At 39.7% G+C, this 14,948-nt stretch overlaps 2 protein-coding genes across 2 annotated transcripts; both read right to left on the minus strand.

Annotated features, from left to right (window-relative positions):
• Nucleotides 1–1,920: 1,920 nt before the first annotated feature.
• On the minus strand, nt 1,921–9,134 carry LOC127494575 (D-2-hydroxyglutarate dehydrogenase, mitochondrial). Its single transcript, XM_051860575.1, has 10 exons — nt 9,005–9,134; nt 8,104–8,442; nt 5,785–5,842; nt 5,558–5,697; nt 5,287–5,480; nt 5,000–5,168; nt 4,426–4,569; nt 2,650–2,792; nt 2,386–2,551; nt 1,921–2,292 (listed from the first exon to the last, which is right to left on the minus strand). Exons 2-10 carry the CDS (start codon nt 8,438–8,440, stop codon nt 2,030–2,032), a joined length of 1,614 nt encoding a protein of 537 aa, XP_051716535.1. The 5' UTR covers nt 8,441–8,442; nt 9,005–9,134; the 3' UTR covers nt 1,921–2,029.
• Nucleotides 9,135–9,307: 173 nt separating this feature from the next.
• On the minus strand, nt 9,308–14,948 carry LOC127494591 (cytoplasmic 60S subunit biogenesis factor ZNF622-like). The gene is made up of 7 exons (XM_051860597.1): nt 14,785–14,948; nt 13,396–13,956; nt 12,864–13,115; nt 12,616–12,778; nt 10,318–10,433; nt 9,923–10,066; nt 9,308–9,790 (listed from the first exon to the last, which is right to left on the minus strand). Exons 2-7 carry the CDS (start codon nt 13,952–13,954, stop codon nt 9,657–9,659), a joined length of 1,368 nt encoding a protein of 455 aa, XP_051716557.1. The 5' UTR covers nt 13,955–13,956; nt 14,785–14,948; the 3' UTR covers nt 9,308–9,656.

A 14,948-nucleotide genomic window follows, 5' to 3' on the forward strand; every position in this document is an offset into this window, starting at 1 on the left:
TTTGATGAAATCTGAGAGGTATATTACTCGTCCATAGACAGCAATATAATCAACACTTTCAAGATCCGGAAAGGTACTAAAGACATCGTTAAAACAGACTGCAGTGGTTCGACCTTAATGTTATGAAGCGACAAGAATACTTTTTGTGCACAAAAAAACCCAGACTTTATTCAACAGTTTCTTCTCCTCCATGTCAGTCTCCGACGCTGTTTACGTGAGCACCACGACACAAACGCTGCACTGTTTACAACGTGAAAAGCATCTGAGACTGACACAGAAGACAAGAAATTGTTGAATAAAGTTGTTTTTTTGTTTTTTTTTTCACACAAAAAGTATTCTTGTTGCTTTATAAAATTAAGGCTGTAACACTTTACTACCTTTCTGGGCCTTGAAACTAATGTAATGTTACCTTCGTTTTTTTTTTTTTTTTTTTTTTGTCAGCTGTTTTCAGAGCTATTTTTTGTTGTTATTTTTATTGTATTTTGCCATAATTGACACAAAAACCCGATATGCTCTCATTGTGTCATGGCGACATCATGTGGTCAACACGTGAACGTGACTGGAACTCATTGAGGTCTAAAGTGGGACATTTAAGTTGGGATATTCACACCTCGTCTGGAATTCACAACTGAACCTCGAAGAGTTTGCACTCAAACTTGAAAAGCATTATTACAGTAGGCTAGTAATAAAACAATAGTTTGCATTACTTTTTCGGTCTATTTTGTTAAAAATAGTCATCAAGTTATAGTTCCCGCCGTTATTTGAGATGAATCGCTGTCTAACGGCCGCGTTGCCAAACTTTTCTAACGTTATTTTAAACCAACTGATTTCAACAAGTCAAAACAACAACCTACCTGATCATGAGACATATTGTTGTGGATTTTTGATGTTGTTAGTAGTAGCAGTGTCATAATTAGCTGATGAGGCGATCACCTGTAGTCATCATGGGAACAGCGATGCGCCTCAAGTCTTCAGATTCATCCGCAGAGTCGAAGCACAACTCGCGTTATCACTAAAACAATGTTCCTCCGCAAGTAACATGTAGTTTTAAGCTTCAACCGCTTACATAGTTTTAAAGGGGACCTATTATGCAAAATTCACTTTTATAAGGTGTTTGAACACTGTGGGTAAACAACCAGCCTATAATGGTAAAAAATCCACCCACTCATTGTTTTTATAATTCCCATTAATCAAACAGTCTCTTCAAACGCATGGTTCCAGATTTCCCCCTACTCTTAGGTAAGAGCCCCGCCCACGACTGCCGTCATTTCTGTTTACTCGCTGTAGCAGCTGGAGGTATAATGTCAAAGAAAGAAAGAAAAAAAAAACATTACAAATGTCCTGTTATTGGATGTACCAACAAACATAAAGAGTCTCCATTTTATCATTTTACGTTTTACGCCGGACTGCTTCACAAACGAGGGTCAATTCAACACTGGATTTGCACAAAAGATTAACATGACGGCACATGCTAGTGGATGAGTTGAATCAACTCCACAGCAACTACATAAATTTATCCACTAATCATTCAGAAACGTCCAAAAGTTGTAACTTCTTCCTGAGTCTCTCCATCAGTGTCGACTCCGGTTTGAACAATGTAAGGCTGAACACCGTTACTGACAATCCTCATTTTGTCTGCGTGAGATTCTCCAGCTTTGTTGTTGTCGAGCTGTTAAAGCTCCGCCCTCTTCTGGAAAGGGGCCGGGAGCAGCAGCTCATTTGCATTTAAAGGGACACACACAAAAACTGCGTTTTTGCTCACACCCAAATAGGGGCAAATTTGACAAGCTATAATAAATGATCTGTGGGGTATTTTGAGCTGAAACTTCACAGACACATTCTGGAGACACCAGAGACTGATATTACATCTTGTAAAAGGGGCATAATTATATTTAAAGCATCACTTCTAAAACACAACACTGAACAAAATAAATACTCTGATTTTAATCTCTTATGGCCCATTCAACATGAAACAGTATTACAATAACACTGTGGTAAAATGAAAACAGTAATTTTTCATATAAAACTATTAGTGTATGTTGTCTGGCAGTGTTTTGTAAGGGTTGAGAATGCCTTTAGGATCCAGCATGGCTTTAATGCTGCCCATGAGGGCGACTGCCTCTGAGGGTTTACTGTAATAAATGTAGTTTCTCTTCTTCAGACCCAAGCCATGCTCTGCACTGATGCTTCCTTTCCATTGGGACGTCCACTCGTACACGTACGGCTCAATGGCAGCCAGTAGAGCGGGGTCTTTAGAGGGGGATGTGATGTTTAGATGAAGATTTCCATCACCTGAAACAAAAAAAAAGTATCTTATGCTCAAAAAGTCGAAGTGTATTCCAGCTACAGACTTAGTCCAGCAATTATTGTAATAGATAACCATACCAACATGTCCATAACCGACAACATTCTTGGCCATGTCTCCAAGGTGCCCCCTCATGTCTTCAACTAAATCGTAGATCTTCTCCACAGGGAGGGAGATGTCATATTTGTAGTTGTAGCCTTCATGTGTCAGAGCTTCTGTGACTCTCTCCCTCAAAGACCACAATGCCTGTATATGACATAAGACCTTTAGCGCATCAAGTTCAAAAACACAGACAAATGTTGAATTCTGCCAATCGATCCACACAACACAAGTGAGCAGAGTGCCTTGATTTTTGTCGCCTCTGTCGCAACTGTCCCATCGGTCACCAGAGATGATGTCATGACTTCCTCAAGGAAGTTGTGTAGTTTTTCTTCATCATGGGCTGAGTTGGATCCAGCGGTCTCGATGACAATGTAAAAGGGACATTCTGCAAGACATATCATTCTACTTTAAAACATATTCCAGAGTCCAATAAAAACAAAATATAGCTGCGAGCAGCAATTATCGGGGTTCAAGGCCTTTAAGCACATGGGTAAAAAGGTATTATAATTTAATTAGCCTGTAACCATCTCGATCATAGATTTTAAATTCCCTGTATTACAGACAATACAGGCAATTTAGCATAGGAAATATATGATTTCAAAGCTTTTTAACAGTTATCAAGGTTGAGCCAAAAACCTAGGACTAGTTCGCCAAAGTGGCGAAGTAATGAATGATTCGATGGACAGCGGCGGTCCTAGAGGCAAAGTTTCTTAGAACGAGGAGTTCTACCATGTGGTATAAATGTTGTGGGTGTGTGCGAAAAAACTGTGAGATACACAATCCTTTATGCATGTGAAAAACGGGAAGCTGCCCCCTGGTGGCCAATTTCTTTAGAATTTCTCACATGCCTCTAGGGCCGTGAATCAAACAGGCCCAGTGAGTTTCGTTCCGATCGGCCTCCGTTAACCTTGTCTGATAGCTGCTCAATCTTCATTGGCCACCGCCGGCCGCGTTTTTCGAGATACCCGAATGTCCTCAAAGGTAGTCTTGGCACCTTGGACAAAGACACCACATGCCAATTTTCAAGTCAATCAGATTTAGGGTTTGCCATTCTTAAGTTTTTTTCCACGTTATAGCGCTACCAAGTGTACAGTCGCCGCATCCTTTTTCACGCGACCACAGAATGAGTTCTTACATATCTGTGCCGAGTTTGGTGATATATATATATATATATATATCTCATTCCATTCACGAGTTATAGCCATTTTAGTAAAAGAAATGATCAAAATTTATCGAAATTTCAACTTTTTTTTTTTTTTTTTATAATTATTGACAGTCAGACTCCAGAGAATCTTGCTGCACTGATTGGACCAAAAAACTAGGACTAGTTCGCAAAAGTAGTTTTTTCAAAAAAAGTCCAAAATACCTGAAAATTTCGCCAGGGCGGTGATTTAATCCAAGGGATCAAATTTTGTTGGGTTCAGGAGTTATGAGCAATTCTATACTTTTGACCGTTGTAGCGCCCCCGTCAGGTCGATTGGGGTGAGCTTTGGTGACGTTGTAGATGGTGTGAGTACTACCAGCCCTCCAATTTTCAAGTCTCTATGACTTATGGTTTGGTCTGCCTGATAATTTTTAGGGGAGAATGATGATCCTTGGAAAATTTTACAATTACAGTAGAGTTTCAGAGCTACGCTAAGTCAGCACAAAGTAAAAATCCACTCTAAATGCATGTTATTGATGTTATTGTGAATGATTCATCCATCGATCTTCCGGTGAAATGACAAACGACTTCTTTCTGGTGATGTATGGCAGACTTCTCCAATCATTTCATCCGCTTAAACCCCGCCCTCTTTCTTACAATCAGCCGCAAGCTCACATTCAAATCCTCCTCCATCCAATCAACAACCAATGGATAGAAGCAGGTCCCCGTCCTACATTTTTTCCTTGTTCAATAATCCACTTAACTTGGATGTATGTCACAATAATACAGAATAAATTATGTGTCACTACTCACGACTTTAAAAACAATGGTACCCAAAGCATTAAACTGTAAGAGTAATGACACTAGTGTTTACCTGTGATGGGGTTGGTGAGTTTCAGATGCTTCTCCAGAAGGTTCATACAGGAAGCATCTAAAAACTCAAAAGCAGACAGGATCTCTCCCAGCATCCCTCTACAACACTGAAATGTTTCCAGCAGTTGCTGAAAGCTGGAGCACCCTGTAGAACACACGAGGAACTGCAATGAGCTGAAGCAGCCACACAGTAAAGGCCAGTTTACACCAACAATGATAACTATAAAGATAACTGAAACAATAACTACTAGTGTTGTCAAAAACACCGGTACTTCGGCGTTTGAAAGCAGGTGTTTATCAGTGGATCCCTAATATATCCGCTCAAAAAGCTAGGGGGAAATGCTGGTACTGTCACATTTTTAAAATGAAAGTTGGTACTTTTGACAACACTAATAACTACACCAATGTATGATAGTGTATTGTTTATCATAAGTGCACATTATATCATCTCTTGCTTTAAATGCTCAAGCTCTTTAAGGTCATGTGAATTCTGATTGGCTGTCAGTATGTTTATCAGTGTTGAGGGTAACGCAAAAATGTTTAAAATGAGCTTTACATTTGATGTGTCATTTTACCTAAAAATGCTACATTGACCGCTTTAGGCTTGCGGGGGCACAGGATGGAAACAGCAGTAATGACCCCTAATGTTCCTTCTGAGCCAATAAAAAGCTGCTTGAGGTCATAACCAGTGTTGTCCTTGCGAAGTGTGGCTAAGCAGTTCAAAACCCGCCCATCTGCCAAAACCTTCACATGAAAGATGGGTAAGAACACAACTTAAAGACATTTTGCCACTTTTGGATATCATATAAAAAGAGGTAGATTTCTAACTCTCTTTCATTTCTGTTAAAATGGAGGTGCTCACCACTTCCAGGCCCAGAACTGTCCCTCTAAGCGACCCGTAGCGCAGCAGTCTGAGCCCACCTGCATTAGTGGACACATTCCCTCCAATTTGGCAGCTTCCCTTCGCCCCGAGATCCAGTGGCATGATGAAGTCTCTTTCCTCTAGATAGTGAGACAGGTTCTCTAACACACAGCCTGCCTGACAAGTGAGGATACCTGAAAGCCAAATGAATATATTTAACCTTTGTCACAGATGCTACATGTAAAGTTACGATGGCATCTCGCAAGCACACCTGAGATGTTATCAAATGTCATGACTTGGTTCATTAGAGAAGTGGAGAGGATGATCTCATCAAACACAGGGACACTTCCTCCCACCAGACCTGTGTTCCCTCCCTGCGGACACACTGCCAGATGCCGCTCATTACAGTACCTGTGGAAAAACATCGGATGATTTAAGAAAACAAGCCTTGTAAACAAATACACACTACAAAATTCAATGTGATCATGGAAATCTGACCTGAGAATCTTAGAGACCTCCTCTGTTGTTTTGGGTCTCAGGAGTACTTCACTATTACCTACCAGAAAAAAACAAACAAACATTAATTGATATTTAATATTACAATCCTCAAACATTATGCTTGAATAGGGCTGGGCAGTATATCGAGTTTGTACGACGTATCGATATATTTTTTATAAACGATATAGAATAAGGCAATACCTACGGAAGCTTGTTTCTGCTACTAAATAAAAAAATAATTCTTACTTTTTTTCACAATGGGAGTTTTTAATCAAACAATTGTGACTTTACAACTCGCAATTCTGACTATATATCTTACAATTCTGACTTTATATCTCACAATTCTGACTTTATATCTCGCAATTCTGACTTTACAACTCGCAATTCTGACTTTATATCTCACAATCCTGACTTTATATCTCGCAATTCTGACTTTATATCTCACAATTCTGACTTTATATCTCGCAATTCTGACTTTATATCTCACAATTCTGACTTTATAACTCACAATTTTGACTTTACATCTCGCAATCCTGACTTTATATCTCACAATTCTGACTTTATATCTCGCAATTCTGACTTTATATCTCACAATTCTGACTTTATAACTCACAATTTTGACTTTACATCTCGCAATCCTGACTTTATATCTCACAATTCTGACTTTATATCTCGCAATTCTGACTTTATATCTCGCAATCCTGACTTTATATCTCGCAATCCTGACTTTATATCTCACAATTCTGACTTTATATCTCGCAATCCTGACTTTATATCTCACAATTCTGACTTTATATCTCGCAATCCTGACTTTATATCTCGCAATCCTGACTTTATATCTCGCAATCCTGACTTTATATCTCACAATTCTGACTTTATATCTCACAATTCTGACTTTATATCTCGCAATTCTGACTTTATATCTCACAATTCTGACTTTATAACTCACAATTTTGACTTTACATCTCGCAATCCTGACTTTATATCTCACAATTCTGACTTTATATCTCGCAATTCTGACTTTATATCTCACAATTCTGACTTTATAACTCACAATTTTGACTTTACATCTCGCAATCCTGACTTTATATCTCACAATTCTGACTTTATATCTCGCAATTCTGACTTTATATCTCGCAATCCTGACTTTATATCTCGCAATCCTGACTTTATATCTCACAATTCTGACTTTATATCTCGCAATCCTGACTTTATATCTCACAATTCTGACTTTATATCTCGCAATCCTGACTTTATATCTCGCAATCCTGACTTTATATCTCGCAATCCTGACTTTATATCTCACAATTCTGACTTTATAACTCACAATTTTGACTTTACATCTCGCAATCCTGACTTTATATCTCACAATTCTGACTTTATATCTCGCAATTCTGACTTTATATCTCGCAATCCTGACTTTATATCTCGCAATCCTGACTTTATATCTCACAATTCTGACTTTATATCTCGCAATCCTGACTTTATATCTCACAATTCTGACTTTATATCTCACAATTCTGACTTTATAACTCACAATTTTGACTTTACATCTCGCAATTCTGACTTTATATCTCACAATTCTGACTTTATAACTCACAATTTTGACTTTACATCTCGCAATCCTGACTTTATATCTCACAATTCTGACTTTATATCTCGCAATCCTGACTTTATATCTCACAATTCTGACTTTATATCTCGCAATTCTGACTTTATAACTCGCAATTCTGACTTTATATCTCGCAATTCTGACTTTATAACTCGTAATTCTGACTTTATATCTCGCAATTCTGACTTTATATCTCGCAATTCTGGCTTTATAACTTGAGTTATAAAGTCAGAATTGCAAGATATAAAGTCAGAAACGTCCAGTTTCATTCTAAAAGTTGTAACTTCTTCCTGAGTCTCTCCATCAGTGTCGACTCCGGTTTGAACAATGTAAGGCTGAACACCGTTACTGACAATCCTCATTTTGTCTGCGTCAGATTCTCCAGCTTTGTTGTTGTTGAGCGACCGAAGCGCGAGCTGTTAAAGCTCCGCCCTCTTCTGGAAAGGGGGCCGGGAGCAGCAGCTCATTTGCATTTAAAGGGACACACACAAAAACGGTGTGTTTTTGCTCACACCCAAATAGGGGCAAATTTCACAAGTTATAATAAATGATCTGTGAGGTATTTTTTGGGGTCTAGTTTTCTGCGTGCATCACGTGAACAAACATAAAAAAAAATCTTACTGGCCACAAACTTTTGAACTAAAATGCAACTCGCTTACATTGATAGAACATGCATAAAGCTTTTAAACTACATGCAAATAGTTCACCTTCCACTGTCTTAAGCCAGTCTATATTGCTGGACTTCAGCAGGTCTGGATCAGTGATGGTTCTTCCAGGCAGCAGAGTTCTGAAGAAGGCCAGGTCGTTCTGTGTGACCCTGGAGAAGGGTAACCGTGGAGGAGCAGCACCAGGGTTTGATGGGCTCGCTCCCAACCCTCCGCTGTGAACACAGCGATGCTGAGTCAGCTGACTCAAGGTCACTATCAGAGCTCTGTCAGAGGTCACTCGGCCCACCGCAGCGAGAGCAGAGCTGTGCCGTGACCAGAGTGACCAAATACACATGGACTTCAGAGGACCTCCTGTGAGCCTCTGAAAGATCCCCATATCTGTAGTGGAGAGAGGGGGATTACACTTCAAACTGCAAATATTGCAAGTTTTGTACATATTTTACCATTCTTACATGGGCAGATATTATTATGAGAATGAGATACATATTAACTTGAGTCTTATTGCACAGGGATGTTAAGGAATAAATGATTAACCAACATATCTATTACAGTGATCACAGTACACAATCGTATTCCAAAACACAAAACAGTAATTTAATCTGGAAATCCATTTACATGTTGCAGAAAACATAATACTGTATCACAATATAAACATTATATATTATATTCTGTTACATCATCACTATATTTGTTTATATATTAGATTTTACAAACTTTAATACATTTGTTTTGATTTCATTATTTATTTTACGTCAGAATGATTGCATACTTCTACAATTGGTACAAGCTCATAATGACAAAATATTATTGACCCAAAAAACTACAAATTGCATGTGCCATGGTTTACATCTGCATGAGTTACATTAAATTGTAGAATTTGAAAATTTATTTCATTAACATTCGCTATCTTGTTACAGAAAATATCGGGTAGGAAACCTACTGTGTCAGAGGAGAAGGGAGTTTCAGCCGATTTCACATTATATCACAGAGGTACTGAATCTTCTAACACTGCCTACAACTACAAGGACTGTGCAAATGTTATGATTCACTTTCTCGTGAGTTTTTGCAGCAGGATTATAAGGTGAAACAGCGCCGTCTATCGACCAGGAGTACAATAGCCCTCACGTTTGATTCCTGTATTATTTGTACCTTTTTATTATTTACACCATATTATAAGACAAAGATTTCATATAAGTTTTAACAGACAATATTTATCTTTATTTTCTGAAAGAAACACCAAACATCAAGACAGACACTGCTCATTTTATTGATAATTTAAACAGTATTATAATTCAGAAGTTGCCCATACAATGTGTTTGTATCTTTTATAAGCAGTAATATGATTATAAACTATAGTAAAGGTCATTATGAATACTTCACAAAACCAAAAGAAGCAATCTTGCATTGATGCCGGATGATTTGGATCTCCAGATATCTTCGTCCACTTAATCATGTTTGTATGACATCTTTATTCATGACGTTGTCAGTATGATTTAACATTAGCAGCAGTTCACACCCTAGCTGAATCGATATACATTCTCATTTTAGCCTCTATTACTGTTATTAACTCTGAAAACTTGATGTCTACTGATTTAGAACATGACTTGAGCTCTGAAATGGGTCTGTTTGGTGGTGTTATTGCCCATGCCAACTTTCAGCATCCACTTGGACTTCATCCTCCGTACGTACTGCATGTCCTTCTGCTGCTGGCTCACAAAGCCCTTACCTGCAAGAGAAGCCACGTTTTAAACAGTTAGTGCTGCAGAAATAAAGTCATCTGCCACATTTACAAAACCAAATGTTGTATTACTCTATGTCTGGACCATCACTAGAATATTCACCATCCACAGTAACTTACCGAAGTCTCCCGCCCATCCAAGAGCTCTGTACTGTTTAAGGACTCGACCGACAGCCTTCTGGTTGTGTGCTGGAACCAGCGCCCTCTGAACACCAAACCGCTGCTTATAGTACCTCATCAGGGAGCGATGGCCGATCTTAGCACCTGTAACACAAGGCAAATACAGAGTTTGGTCCTATATGCATTTTAAAACCATCCTGACAGGTCAAAAATATAAACACTTATAACATGCTTACCATAGTGAATCAGGGTAAGATAAAAACACATTTTGGATTGAGGATGTATTGACTCATTATTTAAATGTTAATTTTGAACAGAAAACATACATAGTGTACCTTTAAGTGTCAAAATGCTTGTACACAAAATGTGTTGTGAATACAGCTGTCAATCTGTACCTGAGGGCAAAGTGAGCTCCAGAGTCTCGTCATCAAACTCAACAGTCTTTTCATCAGGAAGTTCACCGTCCTTCATCTCCACATCATCTCCGTCTTTAGCGTCAGGATAACTGCTCCTGTATATTTAGAAGGGCAATATTTATTGCTCACATTAAAAATACAATATTCCTTTTTAATAGTCTTCTTTATTACTCCTAATGGGTCTGATGATGTTTGTACTTAACTCCAGAAACTCAGTAATGACTTCGGGAACCAAGTCGGTACTGAAATTTAAAAAATGTGACGCATTTCCCCCTAGCATTTTGAGTGCTGTTGAGCGGATTCGTAAACACCTCTGATTGGCCATTGAGTTCACATGCTCAACAGATATGTCTCTGATTGGCCACTGACATCTTTGACACACGTAATCTGTTGAGCATGTGAACTCAATGGCCAATCAGCGACATATCTGTTGAGTGCGTGAACTCAATGGCCAATCAGAGACATATTTGATAAGCATGTGAACTCAATGGCCAATCAGCGACATATCTGTTGAGTGTGTGAACTCAATGGCCAATCAGAGACATATCTGATGAGCGTGTGAACTCAATGGCCAATCAGAGACATATCTGATGAGCGTGTGAACTCAATGGCCAATCAGAGACATATCTGTTGAGCGTGTGGACTCACTGGCCAATCAGAGACATATCTGATGAGCGTGTGAACTCACTGGCCAATCAGAGACATATCTGATGAGCGTGTGAACTCAATGGCCAATCAGAGACATATCTGTTGAGCGTGTGGACTCACTGGCCAATCAGAGACATATCTGTTGAGCGTGTGAACTCACTGGCCAATCAGAGACATATCTGATGAGCGTGTGAACTCAATGGCCAATCAGAGACATATCTGATGAGCGTGTGAACTCAATGGCCAATCAGAGACATATCTGTTGAGCGTGTGGACTCACTGGCCAATCAGAGACATATCTGATGAGCGTGTGAACTCAATGGCCAATCAGAGACATATCTGATGAGCGTGTGAACTCAATGGCCAATCAGAGACATATCTGTTGAGCATGTGAACTCAATGGCCAATCAGGGACATATCTGTTGAGCATGTGAACTCAGTGGCCAATCAGAGACATATCTGTTGAGCGCATGAACTCAATGGCCAATCACAGACATATCTGTTGAGCGTGTGGACTCACTGGCCAATCAGAGACATATCTGTTGAGCGTGTGAACTCACTGGCCAATCAGAGACATATCTGATGAGCGTGTGAACTCAATGGCCAATCAGAGACATATCTGTTGAGCATGTGAACTCAATGGCCAATCAGGGACATATCTGTTGAGCATGTGAACTCAGTGGCCAATCAGAGACATATCTGTTGAGCGCATGAACTCAATGGCCAATCAGAGACATATTTGATAAGCATGTGAACTCAATGGCCAATCAGAGACATATCTGTTAAGCGTGTGGACTCACTGGCCAATCAGAGACATATCTGTTGAGCGTGTGAACTCACTGGCCAATCAGAGACATATCTGATGAGCGTGTGAACTCAATGGCCAATCAGAGACATATCTGTTGAGCATGTGAACTCAATGGCCAATCAGGGACATATCTGTTGAGCATGTGAACTCAGTGGCCAATCAGAGACATATCTGTTGAGCGCATGAACTCAATGGCCAATCAGAGACATATTTGATAAGCATGTGAACTCAATGGCCAATCAGAGACATATCTGTTAAGCGCGTGAACTCAATAGCCAATCAGAGACATATCTGTTGAGCATGTGAACTCAATGGCCAATCAGAGGTGTTTAAGAATCTGCTCAACAGCGCTCAAAATGCTAGGGGGAAATGCTGGTATCGTCACATTTTTAAAATTTCAGTACCGACTTGGTAAGAAGTACCGGTACTTTTGACAACACTAATACCTAATAAAGAAGACGTTTATACGTATAAAAGCCACAAATTTACAAATTTGAATTAATTTCATACTTGTTGATATACCAAAATGTTTTCTCAGTAACACTTTGGTTTAATTTTTTTAAGTCGCAATGTAATGGAGGTAGCGACAGATATTTTATTTTGTAAAGGATTATCAAAAAAGAAAAAAAAATGTAGGGTGGGAAAATCTGGGACTTCTATCCATTGGTTGTTGATTAAAATCTATAAAAATAAAAAAAGCACTGAAACCCAAAGTAAATGAATACAACTTGAAATGTTAAAAACATCGGCCGATACCGATATGGTGCCCGATATATTGTGCATCCCTAGTCTTCAGAGGATAATAACAAACGTCCGTGTACCTAAAGTCGTAGAAGTCTGCGAACTCGAGCGCTGCGTCTCCGTCTGTGAGGAGTTTGCAGTGACTCTTGTCGGTCATGTGTGCCTGAACTGCTTCTGTAGAGTAGAAGGACTTGCCTTTCTCGTTACACCATAAGCACACCTTACCGACACCAACCTTCTCTCCTGCAGAAGAACACACAGATTAATGAAAGAAACATTTCCAAAGACCAACTCCAACTTCATAACTCCAGTTCTCTCTCTGGCTTACCCAGGTATGAAAGAAGTCCTCTCAGGTCCACCAGATACTCGATATCTGGGAGGAAGAAGCTGTGTGTTTTGGTCATGTGTGCCACGTTTCTGGAGAGCGAGCGTGAATGATGTCCGCAGAACAGACAGTCTGTCACTGGGATTGTACCGGGGGCCAGAGCTGCCGCAGATGTGGAGTCCTCCTCCTCCATCTCCTCCTCTTCATCATCATCATCATCATCACCATCCATATTCTCATCAACATCCTCCCATCCTTCAAAGAAAAACAAAGTTATATTATTATGTAGTCTATATGACAGACTTGCGCTGTACTTAACTGTATTTTCCTTTTTGAAGTGATTTCAATCATATTTCAAGCAATTCAAAACCATAATGGCGAACAGTGCACATCTGAAGTGTCTCAGCTGAAGGAAATAATTATTTGTTGGCTTTAATATATCGGCTAAATGTTCTTATCAGGCTGATAACGATAACATTAAAAATGAACATATATCGAAATGGTGATCGATATATCGTGCATCCCTAATTCTTACCTTCCTCCTCCTCCTCTTCTTCTTCACCCTCCTCATCTGTGATCTTCTTGGCCTGCTGTTCGAACCACTGCAGCCGAGGCGGTTTGTCCGGCCGCTGTCGGACCCGTTTCTCTGTGGGCGTGGCTTCAGAAGGGGTGTGTCTCTGCTGTTCTCTGAGTGCTTTCTGAAGTGCCTCATTCTGTGCATCTTTGTCTAGCTCCGCCCCTTTCTCTAGATTCTTCTCGTTCATTCGCTGGACAGTCTCCTGGGCGGCGGCCAGGGCTTTCCTCTCAGCCTGCTGGTGCTTGTTGGACTGAATATGATTGGTGTAGGCGTTGTCAGTGGAGAACTTCTTGTTGCAGGTGGCGCAGTAGGCCGAACCGTGTCCGGCGGCCTGGCTCTCCTCCTCGGCCGCTGCCCGCTGCGCCAGCACTCGCTCCTGGAAGTTTTCTGCGGTGACCGGAGGCATGTCTGCAACCTTCCTCTTCAGATTGTAGCGGTGCCAGTCTGTTTTATAATGCGCCCGCTGGACCTCGCCGTCAGAGAACTGCACACGGCAGCTGATGCACGTGTACGACATGACTGCGGGAAAACACAATTCTTATCAATCAAATTCATATTTTAACCCTCTGGTATTTGATCCTGGAGTTCAAAACTGACTGAAGACAATAAGCATAACCTTTCTTTTAGTAAAATGAATATATTATATTTTACTTAAATTATATTTGTTTAATATTTTTGTATTTGTGTGTGTCTATTTATACAACGTCAAAAATATTATATTAATATTATTGTCCAGCAAAATTATGCGATAAATAAACTGTGTGGAATAAATACACACACAAAAAGCTGTATTTGTGGTGTAGCTGTTGTTTACCCATCATCTACAGCAAAAACACGATGATATTGGAATTTGAGGGTGCACCAGTGCAGGATAAAATTAACATTTTAAACAATTATTATAATTCAGCACAGTAACTTGGTGTTTTCCATGTAGGCCTACATACCAAAACACTGCTACACCAAATATAAAGAGATAAATAAATAAAAACATTTGAGGAATTGTACCTTTTGACTCAAGATCTTGACATATAGCTCTCGTATGTTACCAGTGTGACAACTAACCCCGGTCTGTTTTTCATTAAACTTGACTCATTACATAAACAAACGTATACATCATCGAACACTCACACGACACGTGACGTTAAGGTAATATAAAGTAATTAAAATTCAGTCCAGTAGAGTCATATAAGATATTAAGTCATTTTGTGCTCTAGATCAACATAAGAGTGTACCAAACCATTAAATCTCGTAAAATTCGAGTATAACCATAACAATACTACTATGTGGTAAATTTCCATAGAATAAATTCGTTATAACTCACAGATCAGAAAGAAAGTGAGATCTTACTTGGTTTATTTGATCCTCCCTAGTAAAAGTTCACAGCTCCACAGCACTGACAACACGAGGATGGTAAAACAAAACAACCTTTGAACCCGAACACAAGCGATCTCACAGACACAGCGCCACCCTGCGGTATGGAGGACAAGCCCCCTCGCCTGTGGCCTCTTGTG

Source organism: Ctenopharyngodon idella, chromosome 2, assembly GCF_019924925.1.
Source record: "Ctenopharyngodon idella isolate HZGC_01 chromosome 2, HZGC01, whole genome shotgun sequence".
NCBI classification, from domain to species: domain Eukaryota; kingdom Metazoa; phylum Chordata; class Actinopteri; order Cypriniformes; family Xenocyprididae; genus Ctenopharyngodon; species Ctenopharyngodon idella.